General features: G+C 41.5%; 1 protein-coding gene across 2 annotated transcripts in view; it reads right to left on the reverse strand.

Moving 5' to 3' along the window:
* Nucleotides 1–6,826: 6,826 nt before the first annotated feature.
* Nucleotides 6,827–25,257, reverse strand: part of PITPNB (phosphatidylinositol transfer protein beta) — a 54,993-nt gene continuing 36,562 nt past the window's right edge. Inside the window, exons 8-12 of one of the 2 annotated variants that reach the window (XM_018557778.1) lie at nucleotides 24,421–24,498; nucleotides 15,419–15,529; nucleotides 11,127–11,249; nucleotides 9,099–9,182; nucleotides 6,827–7,282 (exon numbers count right to left, since the gene is read on the reverse strand). In XM_018557778.1, coding sequence (XP_018413280.1) covers nucleotides 9,135–9,182; nucleotides 11,127–11,249; nucleotides 15,419–15,529; nucleotides 24,421–24,498 — 360 coding nt within the window. In that variant the 3' untranslated portion in view covers nucleotides 6,827–7,282; nucleotides 9,099–9,134. The remainder of the gene's footprint in view (nucleotides 7,283–9,098; nucleotides 9,183–11,126; nucleotides 11,250–15,418; nucleotides 15,530–24,420; nucleotides 24,499–25,257) is intronic. The other variant, XM_018557777.1, reaches the window with a different exon arrangement.

Genomic DNA, 25,257 nt, shown 5'->3' on the forward strand with positions numbered 1-25,257 from the left:
GAGGAGTCCGGTGACGTCAATGTCCGTGACGTCACCGGATCTCCGAAGGAAGACCCGGAAGCCGGCGGAGAGGTGAGTACTGATCAAAATAATTTTGATCGATCAAAAAAATTAATTTCCACAGCCCTATAATAAAGTGATACTAAGACTATCCAGGGGATAGCATAGGACTGCTGGCCAAGGGGGCAGGAAGTATACATCTGGCACAGTTTTAATACCTTAAGTTATTGAACCCATTGGATTGGTGTGAATGACTAGAGTCATTGACTGGGAGAATGAATCGGGCAACTAGTCAGCAAGGGTAATCTGTACTTTTCTCATGACGTGTATACTTCAAGTACTGAACAACTCAACTGAAGAAAAATAAAAGTACCAGAACAGTTATATAAAGAGTCAAGCTTTTCCTTTTTGTGGCTATCAAAAATATATTGAACTAGAAAAATAATGTGTACTTTAGTAAAGTTGCTCATTACGCCACAACTGGATAGTTTTTAGTCTGTGCCAATTGTAAAACTGTCCAAGTGCGGTGCTAAGAAAAAGGCATTGAACACTTAGGTAATTGCACCCTCTAGTGGACATCACCTATTCCTCACACTTATGCCGTTTATGCATTTAAAAAAAAAAAAAATTGTTCATATCTGAGACAACCGACTGTTTAAATTAGTATGCCAGCTGGTGTATATACAATGCTGTTATCATACTAGGTAAGTCTATTTAAATAACATTTTTCAAAAAGAAGAAAACATAGGCAGTCTGATCATAAACTCTGCACAACACTGTTTGCAGCTAGTAGCTCTCATGTGTGAAAGATCTCACACACAAAGCTTTCACTAAGCAGGGCCCTGAATGACACACAGACATGAACCAGTCATTCCTGTCTATCTTGTGCTATTATTCAGAGTTCACATACAGAAGTCCATCTTATTTTTACTTTGCGGAAATTCACAATCCTAATGATCCATCTTGCTTCAAAAGGCTAAGCTCATCAACACATTGGGGGTTATTCACTAAAGAGCCGAAGGATCCAGCCATAGCTTTGGCTGCCGCGTGGAACTGAAGGGCTGCTGTACTGGCTATTCACAATAGCCCATAGAGCAGCCAAAGACAGTCGAGCGGCTCAGCCAAGCCTAAGGCATATTCTTTGGCTACACACAAATGACAGCTTGGCGGAGCCAGCCGTGATCTCATGGCTCACTCCGCCCAATTGTAATGACAGATCAGCTTCCCCAAATGACCTGGGGACGCTGATGTCATTAAACCATAACAAATGGGAGGAGCCGGTTGTTATTCATTGGCCGGGACCCGCTAGAACAGGGATGGCCAAACTGCAGCCCTCCAGCTGTGGTGGAACTACGAATCCCATGAGGCTTTGCAAGATTCTCACAGCCACGACTCCCGCAGAGAGATGCTTCATGGGATTTGTAGTTTCACCACAGCTGAAGGGCCGGAGTTTGGCGCTGAAGACTCTGGCAGGTGCCAGCCCATAGGAAACAGTTGGGTGGGGCTAGCTGTCACCACTAGCTCCGCCCAATTGTTTTCTTATCATTGAAATATTTTTCTTTTTTTACATTTTCCCATTTATCATTTTTAAAATAATTTGTAACTTTTTTTTTTTTTTCTTCATTCTTTTCACAGATGTTGGATTGGCTGAGTCGAACTCTTTCTGCACTTCGGCTCAGCCGACCATGCAGAGCATGATCGCCTGACCTAAGGCAGCCGATGTATGGCTGAAATCAGCCGTACAAGACTGAAGTGAATAGCCGAACATCCTCCGGCTCACTCCACTTCGGCTGGGTTATTCACTCGGTTGCCTTTGGCAGCTTTGTAACCCCCATTTTTTCAGTAGAGGTTTATCTGCTTTGCATCTACACTGCTTTAAAGTTGGCAAAAAGTGTAAGGTGATGACACTCCATGGCACAAACATACCAATATACACAAAGAAATCATGTTGTGTATTTTTCCACCGATCCGTAATTAAATAAAGGCTGTAATCTGTGCAGGAATGTTTTGCAGATCATGAAACAACATGTGTGGTTAATTTGCCTATATGTGAATGTAATGATCGCTAATAATTAAACAGCCACAGTTATCACTTTTCCCTTACAGCAGCAGGGATGGTCCTTAAAAAGCGTCTTTACAAATTTCCTCCACCAGTTTCCTTCAACCCAAAACATACCTGTAGGGTGCTGTAATACGGTTTACGTTGGTTGCTGGTCTAGTTAGTAGGTCCATTGAAGAAAGCCTAGCTGCCATATAGGCAGACTTCTTCCTTCCACTGATGCTTTCTTATGGGCAAGCAATATGATGGGCTCGTCAGGCCAATAGACGTAATTGCTAGTAAGGGGCAGATCAGAGTAGCAACAATGCAGGATGTATCTGTGAAGGAAAGAAAGGACATCCAGGCGGCCACTGCTGAGCTCTTCTTGACATGCTAGTCTCCTGGTTGTCTCTGGCTTAATTATAGTCTAAGTGAGTGAGCTAGAAGATGTATGCAAACCAGTGAGCTCAGAATTTCTCATTTGCATAATTGTTTTCGATAAAGGAGTGTTGAAGCTACTGGCTCAGCATGACAGCGATAAAAACTTGTGTGGGAAAAAAAAGGTCAGTAACGGCAACCTAAAACATTCTCAGAGCAGTTTATTTGGTCTTCCACACCCATGCTGCGCATTGCATACAACAGGATTTACAGCAAGCAATTGCAAAGCCCTCTGCAAGCTTAAAACAGCTTTTATTAATGCTCATAAAGCACATTTTAGCTCCAGTTTGGATCCAGCTGGCTATCATTGTAATCAAGGTGCTAGCAAGCTTTCAACATGTTTATAGTGCTGAAGCTAACGGAAAGCCTATTGAAGCAGCCATCAACATGTTTAGGTCTTGTTCACACCATGTCCATTAAAGCTGTGTTTTTCTGCACACCACTGCACACGTATGGTGTGAAAACAATTGTTCCCCTTGCTCCCTGTTCTTGTTCGAACCAAACATGTGCGGTCATGTGCAGACAAACGCAACTCAATGGACATGGTGTGAACAAGCCCTTAAAATAACAGTCAGCACCCTCACTGAGATCTGCATTTTACACCCCTAAACTAGGGCGCTTTAAAAAAAAAAAAAAAAGCTGCTTGAAACTTGCTGTACACACTGCTCAGATGCAAGCAGAACGTTTCACAACTCTTTAATCTACATACAAAACAGTTATTGCTTGGCATTAACAGAACTCAAACAACATCAAATCTAGGGATCCAATTTATTGGTTACTTACATTTATTGATGTACATACATCAGTTTGCAAATCTAAATATTTTACATTCAGTAGCAGTTCCCCTGAATTGTATAATCTTGACAGATTAAATCTTTAAGTCCGACTGTCTTTAGTCTCTCTGAACAAAAAACAAAAAAAAACCATGGAGAGTCTGGATCAAAGAACATACCTCAAGAAGTGTCTAGATACCTTGCCAACAGCCATACAATATAAAAACAGGCTAAGTGAACATGGGCATTATTCAGTGGGCCCCGACTTGCTTTGAGCACGTGGTGTCGAATGGAACTCCACTTACACATCTAGTAGGAGTCATTGAGCTTCGGAATGACAGTAGTAACGCTGGCTATACACCAGTAACATTTCATTAGAAAAAAAAATGTGTTCACAGAACGTTTATTCAATTTTCTAACAGCTAATAGGGTCAATGGCGATCTATTTTGAACGCAGTGACAAAAAAAAAATAATTTGCATGAACGATCATTTGAAAATCTACCAGTGTATGTCCAGCTTTACCGGCATAGGACAGTAGAACAAACCTCCAATTTCCTTCTGTTACTGAGGCCAGGAGCCCATCTTTACCAGGGCTGCACTACAGGAGTCAGATGAAAATAAGTGGCACAGGCTGACTGAAGGCTGCATTGTGTACACTTAGCCTAATTTAGGGAATATATATAGATAGATATAGATCTATATCTATATAGCATTGTCTTTACAACATGGGTGCAGTAAGCAGTGGTGACTTCACACTGAGCTGCATTCTCTATTCTACTTATTTGATTATACCATATTCTGGCTGAAAATGCAGAAACTTGTTTGTGTGAGATTTGCATTTCCAGACACAAATGTATACTAAAACAAGCATAGATATGTCCTGAGTGACATTCAAAACTGCAGCCATGTGGTGATTACATATAATAAGTCTCCACATATTCTTGCAGTAAGGGTTTAAAAGGAGAGTCCCAGGCTAAATTAAAGACCGATGCTTCTGATCCCTCTACATAGCAATACAGGGGATGATTATTTCTACTCTACCTAAAGTCTAGGTGCAATAACTATGAGGCAGCTCGTGTGTTTTAGAAAAATACAATTTAGGCCTTAATTAACAAAGCACATTACCTGCTTCCTATTTAAATTCCTTACCAGAACTTTGCCCTTTTCTTCACAGAAAACAGTATTAGGAACCCATCCAAATGTTTACCTGTTAAACTAAGCCTTCAATCATAAGTGTGTATAGAACATTCCTGTATCTAAAAGGCTGTGCAGCAAGACCAGGTTTCATCTGCAGGTGGCGCTACAGAAAAGCAAAGTATTAGTAAAATGGGAGAGGGACACCTTGTATGACTCCAGCATAAAGCTGGCCATACACCTATAGATTGTCTGCAGACTTTCTATGGTCAGATGGAAAAAGTGCAACAGATTCCTCCATCTACCCTAAACGGTGTGGATAGAGGAATCTCCCGCTGGGCCAAGCTTTAGTATCTTGCTAGTCAGCCTGCTGGCTCTCTAAATACCTGAACAATGCCGGCATCCAATCAGATTGTTCAGGTATTTTGAGTGCCAGCGGGGCCGACTAGCAAGATACTGAAGCCTGGCCCAGTGGGAGATTCCTCCGTCCACACAGTTTAGCGTAGATGGAGGAATATGTTGCAGTTTCCATCTGACCATAGAAATTTGCAGATGATCTATAGGTGTGTGGCACTCTTAAGAAGCATTGCTTACATTTTAAATTAGCCTAGGGAACCTGTGTAATATAACAGCTTCCGGGATGCAGGGGAACTACTAGATATGGCCAGGCCAAATGTCAGTTTCAATGTGAAAGGATCCTTGGAGGATTAAAGGCAGGAGTGAATTTAGACTAAGTAAGGGTCTCTTTTGTTTTTTTTTAAGGTTTGATCTTATAGACATCAGCGTCTATATTTACTTCTGTTAGCTTTCGGACTTCTACAAAATGTTTACAATCATTCCTAAAATAGTTTCCCTCAGATTCAAATTTATTAAGCATAACAAATATTAAAGCATTTAACATGCTCCATTAAAAAAGAAAAAAACATTCTGATGACATGTATGCCGTATCTACAACTGAACATTATCCTATCATCCACTCACTTTTGGATTTGTTACACAATATAAATATGTATATATAATGCTTTCTTTTTTATATATGATTTTCTATTTAATTAGCATTTTTTATTTTTACATAAAAGACCAGAAATCTCTGAAGCATAAATAATGCAAAAATGAACAGTTTGCATAGTTTCCAAACTGCAACATCTGAAATAAGCAACATAATTCCATTGTATTCACAAAGCTTTCATACCAGAGACCGAAATGGAGGAGGATGCGGGCACGCGAGTATCGTCACCTTCATGTTTGGGAATCAGAGAGATGTAACGCAGAGTAACACAATCAGACAAAACATCGGTTGTCGCAGCTCTTGTGTACAGGGAGGCCAGGCAGAGTAGTTCATGTCCTCATTCTCCCATCCCTACTCTGCGCAGTGGCTGTCTGTGTGAACAGGAATTCTACATTTGCATAGAGAATACATTATTTCTATGTGATATTCTGCTTTAGGTTTCTCCCCAATTCCAAAACTGAACTGGAAAAAAGGGACAGGGCAAACATACTGGTGCGCACACAGCCTCATCCACACACACACAAAAAACATACATCCTATGGGCTTGTCTACACCAGCTTTGTTTTCACTCCCTTCGTTCCAAAAAGAATAGAAATACAGAACATGGCTGGGGAGACGACAGGCAAACCCTGCTCTGCATACAGCATACGTATCTTAGAAATCAAGAGATTGACCTACCTACAGCATAGCCTGAAGTACATTTGGACTAGCCCTAAAACACATAATTTGACAGAGAGGACAGGACCTTAGTTACAATCTAACAAGGACAGATTTGGAGTCAAAACAAACATTCATCAGATAAACGGACATCTGCCAAGGTCTTGATGCGATTTTGGTTCTACCAAAAGGAGACAAAAAACTATAAAAAAAGAAACCTTACATGTCTGTTTGAGGACTAATGGAACATTTAAAACAATTAATCATAAAAAAGAACTAATCTGCCCTAGTAACAAGAGACATGGTCATTTTGTATGCTAAAACCAATTAATCCACAGTTAAATAATTCCCACTTGCCTCACAAGTGCTTGGTCATGAGGTACATCAGAGAAGTCCATGGATGTGACCAAGCTGCATTTTCATGGTCAGCACTCAAAATGGCATCCCTGTTCCCAGAAAACACCCTCACCATCAATGAAAGTTCAATTATTATGTACTCTGCACAGGACATAAGAAGCCCAACATGACAGTCAAAGCAGCAGTATTTAAGTCCTCTGAATGAAGATGAGCGTAGGGGGTAAGTTGAGGGTATTATGTCAGTGCCAATTGCCTTTGTGCCCATACCCACCAATCCATCGGTCAACATGTCTGGATTCCAATATCCTGCAAATCCCTCTGCATAGGTGCTGAAGACCCCATTTAGTGCTTTGAGCCAACGACTTAGAAGTGGGAGCTGCAGGATGATGGGACCTTGAAGTGCTTTGTATGAGGAGGGGGACAGCAGTGACAATGTTCAGGCAATACCCTCATCTTACCCCTTCCACTAAATTACACTAAGTGGAAAAAAGTGTTTAAAACAGTAAAACAACCATTAAACATTGTGTATTTTTTATGACACTAAAACAAAATAGTTAAAAGCAAAACCTATAGTACAAAAATATTATCTGGGTGTCAGGAGCCCGCAATTTTACAATTTTAGTGACATTCAGAAAGGTTTGTAAACTTTATGTACAGTACACATTCACCTTTACAATTTGTTTTTGCTCATGTCAGGTACAGTACACATAAGTTAAATGTTCAGAACATGTTTATATAGCTACAAACGTATAGATATATAAACACATCTATAAATGAAAAAAAATAAAATAATAGTTCTGCATGCGGTTTGGTCAGGTCCATCTTTAATCATCATGGGCAGCACTCGTTCCTCTTACTTGACCTTGGTTGCGTAGCTGTGTAAGGAGATAAAGAAGTACGATAATTAAAACAAGCTCCATATAACAAGTCAGTTAAAGTGATGAAGCTCGGATATATTGTGAGAAAATGGAATGAGAAGATTAGTATGTCACAAAGCAAAGCTGCGTTTAAATAAGGGCTGCAAAAGCATGGTGGTTCAGTCATTGACGGCACTGAAAAAAGTTTCAATAGCATTTGGTTTTGTCCGATGTGGACATTACACAGCAAGTTTTCCAGCTCTCCCCTATCAACCCTGACAAAATTACTATGTCGGTAATCCTGAAACTTGTGATCCTACCTGGAAGAAGTCTGAAAAACCTGACTGAGGACCAGACAAACACTGGCCTGTAAGGAAGCTGGATACGTTATGGTAGACAACAGCAATATGGTAGGGGGATTGAAAAAGTTACTATACATCATGATAGACGTAAGATATCTATGATGATAACCATGTGATGAAGAAACAGCTTTGTGTAGGGCTCATCTTGGAGAATAGCTAAAATAGCAAAGCCGACTTGTACACAACTAGAAAAAGTACAAACAGTTTGAGTATAGATCTTTTGGTGACTTAAAAGCAGAACCTTGCATCAAATCTCAGCCCACTCCCCCATGCCACAATGCTACAAATCCACTGTGAAATGAAAAATTGACCCATAGAGAGAAAAAAAAGAAGATAAATATAGCACTGAAGAGTATGACGGCACCACCCTGGGAACAATGAGGATTCCAAATCCCATGAGAATATGCTTCTGCATGGAGCTGAAGCATCTTCTTGTGAGACTTAAGATAACCAAACCCAGGATTTCACCAGATGGATACCCGCTGATTTCACCCACTCCAGTGCACACGTCATGCAGAATGTAAGTATGATTTTAACCTTTCTCTGCAGGCTTTTTCTTATAAAGTGGATTGCGGCATTTTGGATCGTAGAGGTGGGCCAGTATTTACTAAGAGGACCTTCAGGTTTAAGGTCTGCTTTAATGGCTATTACTGCCACGTATGGAAGAGTAATCTATTGTCACATAGTGAATGAACTACACCAAAATTTGGAACAGCCTCAAGGATCTCAATAAATCACAAAAAGCAAACAGGTAAGTAATGTGAAAAAAAGTGTAGTAGGGCAGGCAGAAGGATACAAGGTTCCACAGAACCATGCAGTAATGTGAGGGAATATAGTAGGGCAGGCAAAAGATACAAGGTTTTACAGACGTGTACAGTAATGTGACAAAAGTGTAGTAGTGCAGGTAAAAGATACAGGGTTCCACAGAAGTGTGCAGTAATGTGGACTGTAGTAGGGCAGGCAGAAGGACACATGGTAAAGTGTGCAGTAATGTGGACTGTAGTAGGGCAGGCAGAAGAAGGATACAAGGTTCTACAGAAGTGTGCAGTAATGTGAAGAGAGTGTAGTAGGGCAGGCAGAAGGGGGATACAAGGTTCTACAGAAGTGTGCAGTAATGTGAAGAGAGTGTAGTAGGGTAGGCAGAAGGAGGATACAAGGTTCTACAGAAGTGTGCAGTAAATGTGAAGAGAGGTAGTAGGGCAGGCAGAAGAAGGATATAAGGTTACACAGAAGTGTGCAGTAATGTGAAGAGAGTGTAGTAGGGCAGGCAGAAGGAGGATACAAGGTTCCACAGAAGCATGCAGAATTGTGAAGGAAGAGAGTGTAATAGGGCAGGCAGAAGTATACAAGGTTCTACAGAAGTGTGCAGTTTGAAAACCAGGAAAGGATTTAACCTGCACCATAGACTGGAGTGATATCTGAAGAAATAAAGGCCAGTCACCTGATTTTGTTTTAGCCTGCTACTTACACACCTTAATACTGCCTCTGAGTCTAAAGAGCAGGCTTTCTTAGGCATCTGCAGCAGATGTGCCACGAACAGCACCCTTCTTACGTATCTAAATGTGGAATGAAATGAAAAACTACTAAAAAAAAATAAAAATACTGAGGCATTTAAGCTGCGTCACAAAAAAAAAAAAGGTCTTCAATACATGCGCCCTGCTGCAAGGAGCTGAAAGTTAAACAACGAGCATAATTACTAAAGCATAACAGAACAAAATTTTGACCCATGGAATCGATACGACTGTCACTGGCACGTCAGGAAGTATTTCTTTTTTTTCACCTATGTGGTAAAGTTGGCAACAAAAGGAGTTTGCTTTTCTTTCCACTGCACCAAACCTGAAGGAACTGTGAGGATTGACTTAATGAAGAAAATGTTTGTTGAAACCTTATTAAACTATGTAACCAGCAGATAAGAAATGCAGTAAAGAAAACAGTTCTGCATGGACACTCCTATCGGGCACCTATAATGGCATCTGCCCACCTGTAAAATAGTTTCTTGGGAAGCCAATTCTAGGCACGTAATATGACACAAATACAGCGGCAGATACGAGATGCTGCCGACAATACAGCAATCAACCCTGCTCTGGCCTTCTCTTCCCATTATTGCAACCAATGCAGGCATGCATAGAGTAACACTGATCTGAGCTTGTAGCTGGAGTGTAGGGGATGATGGGAATTTCACACAGACTGTAGACGTGTACACATAACAAGTGGAACACCAACTATGTTTTTCTTCATTTTGGAAGGGTGTTTGTTAGCAAAAATGTCTCATCACTTGCTGTCCCAATGGGAACAGAGTACAAATCTAACAAGCTGGGACACAAATGAAAATCAGATGGTTTTAACCCTTCACCTAGTTATCCCCAGAAAATTGGCTTTAGTTCCATTTTAATAAACAAATTGACCAGTATTAAGAGTTTGAAGTACAACTTCCTCTTTAGTAGGGGGATAATTAGAGAACTTACTATAATTTCAAATTGATAGATCAGCAATTGAAGCCTCCATATTGTCTCAGTACACTTTTCTTTTAAAATGTAGACAAGCTTTTCATTACAGTTGTTAAAACAATTTTCTACACCTATATGTATTTGCTTCCTGCCAAGGTCCTTCAACGGATGTCATTTTTTCTGTTTTTCATTATGCCAAAGGCTTTAATCCACTTCTTAATACTCCATATATAGTAGATGCTGTCAGCCTGTAGCTACTGGCAGAAACTGAAGGCTGAAAGGATAGCACTTGCCAAAACAAAAAATAAGCCATAAGATATCAAATGGCAAATACCAGATGGCAAATTCTGCTTCCAAAATGCCTTCAAATTATTTTGTGACCTGCAGCTGCAACCAAAATTAACTGAGAAGAGAATACAACTTCCTGTGCTTGGCCCTTCCTATCAAACTATGTGTGGCCAACATATGCGAAATAAAACTCATGATCAGTCATGGATTGCAAAGTAAGGGCAAATTAAAGATCCTAGGAGGAAAAAAAAACCCATCTGTCAACATGTCAGCTATGCATCAGAGGTTGTACACCCCCTAATGTACTGTATGTACATTACTAAATGTACTGTATTGTTGAGCTTAACAATATGTACATGAAAAGCAGATTACTATACATATGCCTTTTAAAAGGGAGCCATAAAGACTGCCACCTTCTGAGAATGCTAGTTAACTGGCTGTCTGTCTTTCCCGAGGAGCTCAGAAATGGCGAGAAGCTCGCTTTTAACAGGCTAAACAGGGGGAATGGGGTGAATAAGATACCACTCCCTCATCTCCATCAAATTGTAGTGGAATGCACTTAATCTTAGTAAGCGTGTAAAATTAAATTTAAAAAATTAGACTTCACACGGCAAACATAATAAAACCAATAGAGCTAAAAACATAAAATGAAGCTTCACCTACTCTACCTATAATCCTATTGTTGTAAACTCATTTACGTAACCAGGAGAACTTTTTAACGTAGAATTATACAAGACAAGTGACTGGTGCAAATAAGATTCTTACTGCTTCTAATTCCTTCTGCGTTTCATCCTCCATTCTTCTGATGTCTTCCATTGTTAGGTCAATCCACTTGTCAATCCAACAGAACAACTGACGGTGAAAGTTTGTGAATATTCGTTTTTCTTGCTTAAGGGAAAAACAAAACAAACCCCAACATTAAAAATAAGCGAGTATATTACGCTCTTAAGCAGTATTCATCACATTTGGCACTGGTGATATATTACAATGGGATGTACAAGGTGTTTAATAGCTGTGAGAATAGCCTCACATTGTGATTTCAATGATAACAGAAAATAAGACACCCTTTTCAATACCAATGATCTGCAGTGGCAGAAGAACATCCACACATTACCTTTCTAAGCAAGATTATAAACACAATAGCATAAGAAAGTTAACTCTGTAGGTGAATAACAGGAGCTCTTTACTTCTGTAGCTCTGTTGCATGGTAACCGGATTTGCAGCTCCAAAGTGTCTATGCATATAACTTCTCTATGCTAGGCTTGTCCCACATGTCAGCCTTGGGACTGGTCATGCAGCACGGCATTATGAGAGGCAGAGAGTGAACTAGTGCACACCATACCTGGACTTTCGGGTCTCTCATGGGGTTTTCTTTGGCAGATTAAGGCACCATGAATGAGAGCAAAATATACTGGAGAGTTTCTTCTGTGCAACTGTAGGGTTACTGAATTTAATATGGTTAGCTCTAAACTAAACATTAATGGTCTAGGTCAGCACTGGATAATTCTACATATCAAATACAAAGTCTGCACAGGTAAAGCATTTCAACAATATAGAGCATTGACATAGACGTGACTCGTATTTTAGGTTTAAGTGTCCTTTGAGCTAAGACCAGCCATAAAAGTATTTTTGGAACCTACATAACATGCATTCCATGCTTCCGTTTTACATCACTCGATTGCCTCATGTTACCGGCTTGAAACAACCGTTTGCTAATTACGTAAAACATTTGGAGTTATCACAAGGTTAACGAGGACCTGTTACCAATCTGTGCAGTAATGGCATACAAGATCCTCTTCCTTATGACTGGTACATCACACCAATAAGCCTGAAGCCAATTCCCATTGCATTTTTGGTATCATTTAAGGGCAGGGCTACCTGTAAATAGATTCTGACATGTCTGCCCACACACTAGAGCCCATTCACACTACATCCAGATCATCTCTAGACCAGACCAGATTGTTTCCAGGCCCAAAATGTATCCCTATGCTATTTCTGGCCTCTGTTCACACCAGCGCAATCCGTTCCGGACCAAACCAGAAAAATACGGCATGTCTCATTTTGTCTGATCTGGAATGCACTGGAACTGTGGGCAACAATCTTCCTTTGTGCTAAACAGTTTGTCACCTCCTTATCTGTTCCCGACAGAATCCTTACAGCAACAGATTGGCTATAACTTTCTCATCCCTTTCTTCTGGACATCTTCAAAACGTGCCTCCTGGTCATGAAATACTAAGCCCCACTGGACCGCGTAGGAGGAATCACTTTAAAAGATCTATGGGATGACTGGGTCCAAAAGGCAAAGATGGTGGTCCCTTTCCTAAAGATAAGCCTGAGCTTGTCCCTTTCCCTTCAAGTAAATTAATGAATAAAACAAAAGTATCAAAATCTACTTAACAAAAAGGAATAAAAGAGGAACTTTACCCATATCTTCAAAACAACAACAAAAAAGGTACTTTTAGAAATGTTTAATACGGACAATCTACAAACAGATACTTCTGGATCATTGCAGGTTTTTTATTTTTTGCATACCTTGTTTTTCTTTTCTTCCCCAGTTTTCTGACAGTGGCCATTTTGCTAGATTACTAGATCTCCCTTTACTTCCTGAAACTCTGGCACCTGTGACTAGGACATGAGACTATGTACATGATCTCAGGGGAGGAAAATGCCTGTTCCCGAGATTGTGTGAATTTATAGAGATTTCCCAGCAATGCTCTGCTGATGTAATTTTCCCAGGATGCAATGCTTCGACACGATTACATCATTTGTGCCAGAAGTGGACCAGGAAGTGGGAAAGAAATTGTAAGTAAAATACAAATATGTGTATCTAATGAACGTAAGATGAGTTCCTATCAGCATGTAGAGCTGTATGCTGATGTGATTTTTGAGTCAAAGGGGTAAAGGTCCACTTTAAGAACCTCGTTAAATATTAACATACTAAATGTAAGCAATGTAATGATATCATTTTTACAATGTACAACTAAAAAGGAAGGAATAACACTTTTCTTCCTGTTCATACAGAGGGATGTAATACATACTAAGTTTAGGTCTGACTTCAAATTGGGAGACTCATGCTGGCTAGATAACATGCAGATTTCAGCCTACTGTAACTAGCTTTTGGAAGTACTAAAAACTGTGCTTACCTTTCTGCATAGCAATAACGTCTTCCAGAAATCTATCGTACAAGTCTGTGCTTCTTGCCCTCTGCCTCCTTCATTTCCTTTATGATAGATCACTAGCCACTGTGTAGTCTATCAGCCTTGCCTGTGGTCTAATAACCTCCCCTTGTAGTTCTATTTCAGCCAGCAGGAAGAGATCACATCCCAACATGCACTGCAGTGGGTGGAGTAGTGAAGTCTTAGACTGCTGGTCTGACCCTGCCCACTCAGTGCAACTCCCTGCTGTCACACCTCTTTCTCTGAGACTGGACAATACTGGAACACTGTGTAAAACATGGTGCTGTTCCACACTAGTGATGGTAAGTTTGCATCTTTTACATACATGGGTTCATTTTTAACTGTTCATTCAAATGAACCCATTCATGAATTGATTCATCGGTTCATTTACTAAGTCTGCTGACAAGCAAGTGAACTGACTCAATCTAAATGAGGATCTCCTCTGATCCAGATTGTGTGTGTCATCTCTCTCACCTCCCTTCAATTCAGTGTCTGGTGTACTACTGACTGAGAACTGTTGTAAGTTCTGATTCTCAGTGTAGTGTTAGCTCTGATTGGTTGCAGGGAGGGGCGGAGCTCTCTCACTCTAGGATTACACTACCAGAGCTGTTCTCCTATTGATGCAAAACTGAACGGTTTCAAATGAATCAATTCAATAGAAAGATTCCTTCATAAACTGGACATCACTATTCCACACAGCCAGATGCCCAGATGTTGTTAGAAGGAGGTGGGATTACTTGAAAGCAGGGGAATTTGACATGTAGGGGGCACCTATAATATGTATGTGCAGTGAGAGAAAAAAATACCTAAAGTCACTAGAGCATACAGCACTTCGTAGCTCTTCCCATCTCCATCCTCAGCTCTGTCTATACACGCCTCCCTCTTCCTCTATTTTGCAATGGCTCATGGGAGATGTAGTCTGCTTTCTCTGCCAGGATATCACACACACTGGTTAACTAGATCCTCCCCTGACTGAAGGAAGGAAGGAATATTTAGTAGCAAGGAAATTTCACGGAAAACCTGATTCCAAACATTTGGAGGGGTGTCCCAATACTTTCGGTAATATAGTGTATGTTAATCTGCCGTTCGTAAATATGGCCACCATGAGAAGAATGGGGAAGAAAAATACGGTATGCAAAGAATAAAAAGCTCCAATAATCTATAAGTATCTTTTTGTAGATTGCCAAGTTTAAAGATTTCTTAAGGTGACTTGGCTGCCAATTTAAAGATAAGGGCAAAGTTCTCTTTAAATCACCCCCAGGAACAGGTACTCTTAAAATGGTATAGGAAAAAGAATGTCAAGGGTAACTAGCTCACTAGTCTCCAAAAAAGCAGGTTAAGATAAGGCATTATAGTACTGCAAGACATTCCGCCATTACATAACAAGACACTACCTCCCACCTTCATCAGAAATTGCCAAAGTTCTTCTAACATATATAAGACGGTGCTGTAATGGGACTGTAGGTCAAAAGGCTAAGAATGCTGTCATATTAGCTTCCTTATTATCACTGACTCCTCCATACAAAGCAACTCTGTTGCCAAGTGTCAGCCATTCTTTTTGCAGTTCCATTATGAAAACATTTTTTCTTCTTCATCTAATAGCGCCTTGATGCAAAGAGGTGGAAGTCTGAAAAGTTGGCATTTTAGATCTTCACCATGTGTCTGAACACTTATTCTTATAATTCCTGAACAGCACAAATGGTTTCATCCTTGATTGTCATAGGTGTACAAATTAAAAGGGCCCAGATTGGCTGTACTAGCTCGTAAAAAATGGAATATACAAAAGGTTGAAAGCAATCAAACAAATTCATAAACGGGAAAAGAAGAAGAGGTAGAAAACACATCAATTAAGGCAACTGACAGCCCATACCAAGGTCTTACCTTTTGAATAAAATGTTCTACTTTATTTTGAAGTCCCCACCATCTAAACTTTATTGTTACTAGTTTGTAAGCACACATGCGTGGACAGTCCTCAGAGTTTGCCAATTCTTTCTGCAAAAAAGTACAATGGTCATTTCATCAACTTTATGAAAAATATACCTTAACCTAAGTAAAGCTGGTCTCCGTACGATCTTAGGCTTCAGTATTAGGAGTCACTGACCTGCAACAAGGGCGCAGCAGGTGAAGTTTTAACTTTTGATCTGCATACTTGTTCTGGGTCAGAGACATGAAAAGTCTGTAGATCAGCATGAAAGCCAGTCGACTAGCATTTTTAAGAAATCAGCATACATGGTACATGCAGGAACTAGTTGTACATTTCACATACTTCTATTTGCGATGGACATCTCTTACTAGTGTTGTATTACAATTATATCCCAAGTACATAGAAAGAGCAGCTGCAAAGGCCACGTGATGTCCTGTAGAAGTTTAGTCTATAAAAGGGAAAAATGGACATCAAAGCAAGATTGATAATACATGTCCTAAGATAAATCTATAGGCCAATGGTGCTGACCTCTCTTTTGAAAATGCTACTTCCCTGGCTGTTATGCTGATGCTTTCTTCAATATTTGATACGGAGCTAAAAAAAAAGAAGTACAGAGATAAGAAATTCTGACCTCTCTTGCATTCACACTTGTTCCAAAGGTCAGTCAATTAGAAATATCGAAGCTAGGCAACTAGCATTTTCTGTGGCCACATGTCTCTCATGACAAGGGTGGTTTATGGCATACTTATGTCAAGTCCTAATATGCTTCACAGTAACGGAGATTGTTAACACTTGTGCATAGAGTATTCTCAAACCCACAAAAGTGAACCTGGCATGTGAAAAACAAGGAAGAGTTAAATGCCGAGTTGTTTTTGAAGATGGAACTTCCTGGGCTGTTACCCTTATTCTTGCGTCACTACTTACTGGGACAATGACCAAGCATGCTGCCAATGACGTCAGAACTACCGTGCTTGTTTTGGTTCAGTGGTTTCAATATAAAACCCAAGAATGCGGATGACAGAAGAGCATCCACTCTCAAAATCAAGTCATCAATGGCATCTCCCATATTGCTATTCCGACAATAGCAGTGTTATGTGTGCAGCCTGTACAGCTACACTGCAGCTTTCAGTAGGTGGCAGCAGAGTAATGGAATCTAAAACAGGTAGGACTAGTGAAACAGCATTAAAGGAAAGACTTACCCCCAACATAGTGTTGTTTCAAGCATTCCAGGGTCTTCAGGATTCTGTAATATTACTTATTTTCTGGGTTAGGCTACACATATGTGATCTAACTTCAGTGGTCAATCTGTTAGTTAAAACTGCTAATGAATACAGTAGTCAAAGAGCAGATCACGTGGCTACAACTCAGTAGATACAGCATACAGGCATGATAAGAGAAATAAAGTTTGACCCAACAAAAGGAAGATGGAATGACAGTCACAGCCAGAGGTGGTGGTTACAGTAACCCAAACGTCTTGACCTCGAATTTTCATGCATTGCAACTTCAAAATTGTAGAGAGAATGGTGCGAGGAGCAAAAATGATCCCTATGAATGAGATCAGATGCATGTAAGCAGACAGGAAGTGTAAAACTGCATTAAATAACCAATCTAAGCTTAAAATGACATTAAACCCTCAGATTTTTTAACATAAAACAATACTGTAATGTGTGCCTTACTGTAATCCATGGTTGTTTCCCTTCTCTTTGCTACTCTTCCTTTTAAATCTGTATCTGTTCTCATGCTCTGCAGAACTTCTGTTTTGCAGCAGACTGCCTTGTCTCAGGAATGGATACACGGTGTCTGTGTATCCGTTTGTATAGGCTTGTAACCTGAGCCTGCACTACAGGAAGAGGCCCTGAGCTGAAAAGGGAAGTTCTCCCCAAGCATGAGAAGACATGAGGATTTAAAAGGAAGAGCAGCAAAGAGAAGGGAAACAACCATGGATTACAGTAAGGCGCACATTGCAGTATTGGTTTATGTTAAAAAATCTGAGGGTTTAATGTCACTTTAAGTGTTGCCACACTTGTCAGGTTTTACTTGTGTTCATGGCTCCAATAGAAAGAGTTACGCTTATTTCCAGTCTGGAAAAACATTTTCCCCAAAATAGGAAGGGAGGTAAAACTTTCAAACAGGAAAAAAAAGTAGCAGGTGTTCTAGCCTTCCTCTACTTAAAGAAAAACAACTTGAATACGACTTTTGACTTGGCTGTAAATTTGTTTTCTTGGCGTACAGTACCGCACAGCCCATTTAACCCCTGCTAACCCCAGTAATCCAGCAAGTTGTGACGCAAGCAATGAGAGTAAAAGCACCAGAACAGAGGGTCCCCTATTGTGCCCCAGGAAAAGGATTTTACAGGCAAGACAAACGTCCAGTTTTCTTAATACAGTACAAGGATGTACTCAAGCAATACAGCGGATATGTGTGCAACACAGCAAACAATGCCAACAGGTCCACAAGAACTAACATGGGAACCTATCCCAAACTCAAAGAGCAGCCTGAAGCACCTTACAGCCGAAGCTGGAGATAGCAGCAGCTGGAGACTGGTAAAACGTCACAAATGCATGAATTGACAACCAGGTGGCAGCTTCGAAAATCTGAGGAACAGATGCCAGGTGCTCAAAAGGCCTAATAGCCACTAATAGACCTAGTCCAGTGACCCTTGACCGGAAAAGGAGGAACCCCGTCTTTTAAGGCATAAGCTTTAGTGATGACCTGTCTAATCCGCCTAGCTATGGTGTATAACACAATGCAGGGTGCCCCTTGAGGGAGCCTTCAGGCAGGGAAAAAAAACAAACATTATCCGATACAGTAGCTGAAAGGTACAATCACACTGTCTGCATCACATTCAAACAGTGCAGTGAAATCTCTTTGCAATGCTTCGGTGACAGGTAAAAAAAAAGGCAGGACGATGTCCTGATTAAGGAAGTGGGAAGAAACCACCTTACAGATAAGGTGGTCCTGGTCTCATGAAGGTGGTTCTGGTCTCATAATGAAGAATTAGAAAGGGCCCTCTACAGGATAAGGTCGTCAATTCTGAAAACCATCTCAAAAGACGAGATAGCCATGAGGAAGGACACCCTAATGGGCTCGAAAGGAGGCCTCTGAATAGCTGACAAGGCCAGATAAAGATCCCATTACAATACTGGGGAATGAATGGGCAGCCCCAACATGTGCCATGAGCCTGTACAACAGTTTTCACCAGAGAGTGAGCAGCAAGAGGCCTCTGCAAGAATAACCAGGCAAAGTAGGCCTTCCAAGTGTGATGTAGACTTTCCGAGAAGCCAACTTCTTAGCCTTCAAAAGCATAGGAATAACCGTGTCAGACTAAGCCTAGTCGTGGACTTCAACAGCCAAGCAGTCAGAGCCAGCGACTGAAAAACAGGATGGTATACTGTACCCCGAGACAACAGGTCAGGTTGGTCAGGAAAAGCCCATAAAGAATCTCCCAGGAGTTGGAGGACATCAACTTCTTCTAGGAAGATTCGGCTCTACCAGGATCACCGGTACAGCCCCCACCCTGATCCTACGGAGCAGTCAAGGATCATCTAAAACTGATAGCACAGACTCACTAGATCTTTCACTGTTCTGAGATTCTGGGTTCTTCTCATAAACCTATATGTAGTTAGGTCAAGTAAGAGGGCTAAGTCAGGTGATAGGAGTCCAAAGGTTTAATTAAGCATCTGATGACAACCAGAATACAAATACAGCCAACATGTTTCAGGACTAAAAACATTCAGGGCTACAAAAAAGTAAAAAATAATAAGGGAAATTTATAAAAACGGGGACAGAATCTGGAGTAAGGCAACCAATCAGCTTCTATCTTTCAGTTTCCAAGCTTAACTGAACAAACTGGTAAGAAGCCAACAGGTTGCCATGGGCAACTGCTCCAGATTCTGTCTGCTCCAGTTTTAATGAATTCCCCTGCATATTATTTTTAAATTTAACCTTATGATCGAGACAGAGAAAGGAACAGTGTGATTGAGAAAAAAGTGGAGGAGTCAGAAGAGTTATAAATAAAACAAGTGCTGCTTGACCTGAAACCATAGTAGGGTCATGGGTTTCTAGTGAGTTTATTCATTTCTTAGGCGGTATGGAACACTGCAAGTTTTCTTAATCAAGCAATTTCCATCTCAAGGAGGTGTTGAATTTTAAAATGAAGGCAATTCTGAATGAACTGCAGTCATCATAAGACTTCTATATGAAGTATGAAAGCATGACTTAATTTTAAAGGGCTGTTTTTTTGTTTTGTTTTCCTAGAAGTGATATTTTGTATCTATATATAATAGGGGTTAGGAGTGCGTTATTTCTTGTTTGGGAAAGTTTTATGAGGCGGTTTGTTTAAAGCCTTGGTTCTCAACTAGTGGGTCGTGACCCCATGTTTAGTGGGTCACAGCATGCTTTCCACTTTTTTAGTTTCTAATTTCCAGTTCTCACAAAGTAGGGAGACTGAGTGGATCTTAAAAAAAAAAAAGAAATATTTTGTTTTTGAATGTGTATATGTGTGTGTATATGTGTGTGTGAGATTGTGGCTGTGTGTATCTGTCAGCGTTTTTGGAGGGCTCCTTCACACTAGTACAGTGCTTTAAATGAACAGTCCTGTGCCATTAACGCGCACTGTACCATGCAATCGCACCTACTACGCATTCTGGTGTGGGAGGTGCATTGCCATTCATTCCCACCTCACGCTCCCACAGTTCAATTGCCCGCACTGCAAAGCGGGGTACCGCAATACTGTTCATTCCATTGCAGTGTGTCTTGGGTCGCGACCTAATGACCATGGACAAACATGGGTCCTGAGGTTACACAGGTTGAGAACCACTGGTTTAAAGGGTTTCTAAACCCTCAGCTTTTTTTGCATATATCTACTGCTAGCAAGCAGTAGATATATGCAAAAAGTTAAATAAAAACAAAAACAAAAAAACGCTTTAACAGCGGTTAAAACGTATTTGTGCCTATCCTGCGCGCTCCCATCTGAAAACGTGAAAATTCTCGGGCGGCCGCAAAGCATCTTGGGGCGGGCGCATGCACAGATGACACTTTCGGCTGGGACGCGAGGAGAGACACAAGGTAAGTATATGGACGCGTGCACCCGCATGCAGACACCGGGGGATAGGAAGTGCCAGCAAGCCCAGAGGAGTCAGCGCAGCGCTGGAGAGAAGGCTGAAAACTACAGGAAAGAAGAAGATGATCGGATTAAGAGACATCATTTAAAGGTAAGTGCTTTATTTAACGCTGGAGTGAGGGAAAACAAGTATTTGTGCCTTTAATGTCACTTTAAAAAGGTCTCATTTACACAGTGTAGTCGACCCGTACAGATCTGTGCGGCGTGCACAGCCGTATCGGGCCGTTCCCGGCCAGGACAGGTGCTGCGTGTGATTGTACACAGCAGCCTGTTCTTCTCTATGGGACTACGTGGCCGTACGCTCACACTACCTGCACATCCGTGCAGATGGATCCTGTCTGCGTCTGATCACTGACACCCGCACGGATGTGCAGTTCAGGTGAGCGTACGGCGGTGTGCTATAGAGAAGAACAGGCTGCTGCCTACAACCACCTGCAGCACCAGTCCCTCCCGGGAACGGCCTGATAATGCCGTGCACGCCACACGGATTTCTACAGGTCGGCTCTTTGCTGTGTGAATGAGGCCTAAATATGTGCTGTATACTTGATTTGTGAAATTCATTTAAGTGTTATTACTCGATTTGTAAAAAAGCATTTATAAAAAACTTATATTTTATAAACACACTAGTGTGGTTCAAATCACTCAAGTTGCTATTAATACAAAGAACTTTCCTTGTTGCAGTGTTGCAATGATACAGCGGTCCCGCAGAATGGTGTCGAGAACCTTCAAATCCAGGATTTGTGGGCGAACACCCACAAAGGGTTTTGGAACCATAAACACGTTGGAGTTAAACCCTTGAGGGCTTGTTCACACCAAGTGCAGAGCAGATGCAGAGCAGTTTAGGAACGCATCAAAAATGCATCCAATGTATTCCAATGGTATTTTGGGCTCACGTTCACACCACAGCATTCAGCTCCAGTGCATGATGAAAAACTGCAACAGGCACTATTTTTACTGCTCTGGAATGCACCAAAACGCACGCAAACGCATCAAAAAACACTCTGGAACGCATTGGACTACACCTGAAAGCCTATTTCAAACAAAAAAAAAACACGGACGTGAACGCATCAAAACGCACTGCACTGCATATGCAGAAACTCATCCAGATCTGGTCTGGAATTGGTGTAAACAAGCCCTGAAAGCATTCCTTCAAGGGATCCAGATCAAATCAATCCCAAAGAGTGCAGAGGCTTCAAGGCAGCAAGAAGATCCCTTAGCCTGTGCAGGGAAGAGGAAAGATTTGAAGCAGGGAAGAAGGAAGGACCAAAATTCCAGTCTCTATCCCAAGTCTATAACCCAAATGTCCCAAGTCCAGGTGGCCAAGAAGGCCGACAGCAAGGACGTCAGGGATTTGTGAACCGAGTGGAGGGCTTTGCCTTGGCAGTGGATGCCTGGGAGAGATAAAAGGAACTTTTTCAAGATGCTTGTGTGGTCAAGTTTGTTGCGAGGATCTTTGCTTTTTTTTTTCCTTACTAGGTATTATTTTAGGCCTGGGAGAAATCATGGCTGACTGAGTTAGGGGGTCTCTCGCTGGAGGAAAACCAGACAACCCCCGCTCCCATTCCTCACCATCCTCTCCCTCCTCCAGAAATAAAAGTTTTGCATTGGTCGAGACTGCAAGCGACATGGTGGGGGACACTGACTGAGGGCGCTTACGCCCTTTGCTTCCAGCAGTTCTTATCAGAATAGAGACCTTCTCCATAAGTTCTGCCTTGGAAGCCAAAAATTACTCTTATTCTGTGCTGGCCTGCCGCTCAGTCCCATTTCCATTGTGCCTGGCATCCATTATTGTGGTGAGGGGATTCTTTGAGGGTACTCATGACTTTGCTGTGGAGCAGAAGGGTTGCAGCCAACCTGTGCCACACAACTAAAGGCTCCTGGATACCCAGTGATGGCCTAAGCTGAATCCCAGGGCCAAGAGGTAGAGCAGGCTGTGTATGTCTCTTGAAAAGGGCAGGTGCTCAAAAATGGCTGCCGAAGCCTGAGGGGAAACTAGGTAACCACTTCTCTGGGTGGGGCTCATCCACCCCTGGATGTGCTGCAGCACTGCATAGCTGCTGCAACAGAACTCTGCACCCCATGTCTGCGACGCACGATTTCCAGTGTCACACTGCTTCCAGGCCTGGAATCACACCATCCACCCCTCCATGAACGAAGACAGGGTCTCTGGGTCCAGGGACACCAATTGGGGGAGGGGACAGGGCTCTACCAGACAGGTGGACCATAGCCCTGGACCTGTAGAGCACCCTGCTGCTAACTGCACCTCGTTGCATTGTTGTACCAAGCGCCAGTGCCTAATTCAGAGTCCAAAGCTGAAGCAACATTACAAGTCTCTGAGGCTTGCAAAGAGCCAGAAGTTGTAAGATCACTGCCTCAGTTGCTTGGGTGCAGCAAGGTGGAGGTGAGAGTCCGTTTCAGATAGGTTGTAGAAGTGAAATTAGCCACAAACCAATTCTCAGAATGGAGAGGCTGTCCTCTAATTTAGTTCACCAGCATCCAATCACCTGAAAGTGTCCTGTACTGTACGATTAAGAAAAGCATTTTTACTTCTGTCTGTGTTGCTGTTGGAGACAATCCATCACTCCCTGTACAGTGAGAAGGTTGTCCCGGGGACAAAAATGAGGGAAAGTCTTTCCAAGCCACAAAAAGCAGTTACACCCCGACAGGAGTTCTAATCTCTCCTTGTGTTAACCAAAACTAAAAAGAAACAGCTTTAGCAATGTATAAATGTATATAGTTTAAGTGCCAATTTACAATTATTATTCAGCTGATGTGCCATAGACCTCAGATTAGCCCCAATTCCTGCACCATCAGAAATGCAGGGGCTTTACAGGTCACATCTGCTGCAGATGGTGGTTTCACTAGAAGGTAGGCAGTAGGCTTCTTCAAATAATGACATCCACAGGTTGACTTACGCTGATCATGGGGAGAGAGGCAGTCAACAACATCTAGTGGGCCTCTCCAAAAACATCAGAACAGGGTGGGCTGGGCAGGCATAGGCTTTAAAATGACAGCCTAGTGATCTGTTAATTACACCCTGTGGCAGTGGTGGTGGTGTTGTAGGTAGCAGAGGCGCACATGATATTCTGGTTTCCAATGAAAATTAAATTGCATGCCTAACCCTGGGCTACAGCAACCATGGGTTCACTTACATCAGTAAAGAAAATATGGTTACAGTGAACATGGTCACAGAAACATAATAAATGAAGATTTGTGTATTGTTGCCTGGTTTGAAAAAAAAAATCTTTATTTCTGCTGTATTATGGAGTTATTAATTTGTGTACACACCATTCATTTATTAGGAGGAGGTGGCAGGGATTTTTGCATAAATGTGTGGTAAATACATATGCAGGAACTGCACATTTTCTAGCACCACGTTGAGTCCATGTCACTGGAGGTTGCCAGTGCTGACCTACTTCCGACACCTGACCATCTTGGCCAACAACATTTTCCGAGTTCAGGCACTGCCTCTCCCTGTCTAAGTACGCTGTACAGGAGATTACAAGCTAATAAAACATTCAGGAATTTGGTCACATTTAGAAATCCCTATAATTGTTTTAATTGACACAACTGAATTCATTAGCACACCAACTGTTTTCTTTCATATGTGCCTTGAATTTACTGGGGCTATAATAACCATGGTCAATGGAATATCTGAAATGGCTCTTCCCCAGAAGAAATAGTTTCACACATATCTCCTCAATATTGCTCATCAATTATACTACTATTAGCTGGACATGAATTTAGTTACAGAATATTCAAACAGGAGGTTCTACATGATTCCACGGCTATGCCAATACACACACCTCTAAGCAAAGGCAAAATGTGTCCAGTTACCTTCCAATTAGGTCCCAGGGGTCCCCTTTTTGTTTTAATAGACTGAAACATTGCAGGGTCTTCATCCGCTTTGTAATCCTACAAAACAAGCATTACAATACTGAGGTTAGGGTGAATGCTCCATATAAAATAGAATCAGAGGTTTATGAAGAAAACATAACTGCATTCCTTTTATATACACACACACGATAAGACTTCAACCATGTTACACTGCTGTAGTAAAGTATGCTGCTTCTTTGAGACTTCTGGGAACTGATGAATTAAAAAAAATTAAGGAAGGCTGATGCCCAGAGCAGGCAATCAGACCGCATGGGATGAATAAGCTAACTGGCCCCATTTTGTTCAAGTCTGTATAACAAAAGAATAGCAGCAAGAACATTTATATGCTTCTTTTTTTAGTTATACAGGTGTCAATGTAATTTTACAAACACACGCCAACTAGAACAGGATGAGGGAGTCAGGTGTAACTGGCCTTGGGATGGTAAAGAGCATCTAGGGACAAGAAGGGAATTTCATAACTCCAAGGAAGATGGTAATTTGAAGAGCAAGTTATTAGTAGTTATATTCTAAGACTCCTGGCGACAAGGGCTTAGCCACGTCATTTCCAAAATGTATTGAAATTTCCATAACAGGGCATCCTCCATATCAAACCCTTTTGCTAGTACAAAACGTTTTAACCAGCAGAACCCCGTCTGCCAGGTGGCGAGTCCATTGTTCATTCTCTTGCACAACTAGACCACAGCTTCTAAAACTTCCAGGTGTGTCAGATGTTCCTCCCGTCTGCCACAGAGTCAGTACAGGACATAACAATGATGTTGCAGCCAGCAGGTGAAACAC

Source organism: Nanorana parkeri, unplaced genomic scaffold (assembly GCF_000935625.1).
Source record: "Nanorana parkeri isolate BGI_ZX_2015 unplaced genomic scaffold, ASM93562v1 scaffold302, whole genome shotgun sequence".
Classification (NCBI taxonomy): domain Eukaryota; kingdom Metazoa; phylum Chordata; class Amphibia; order Anura; family Dicroglossidae; genus Nanorana; species Nanorana parkeri.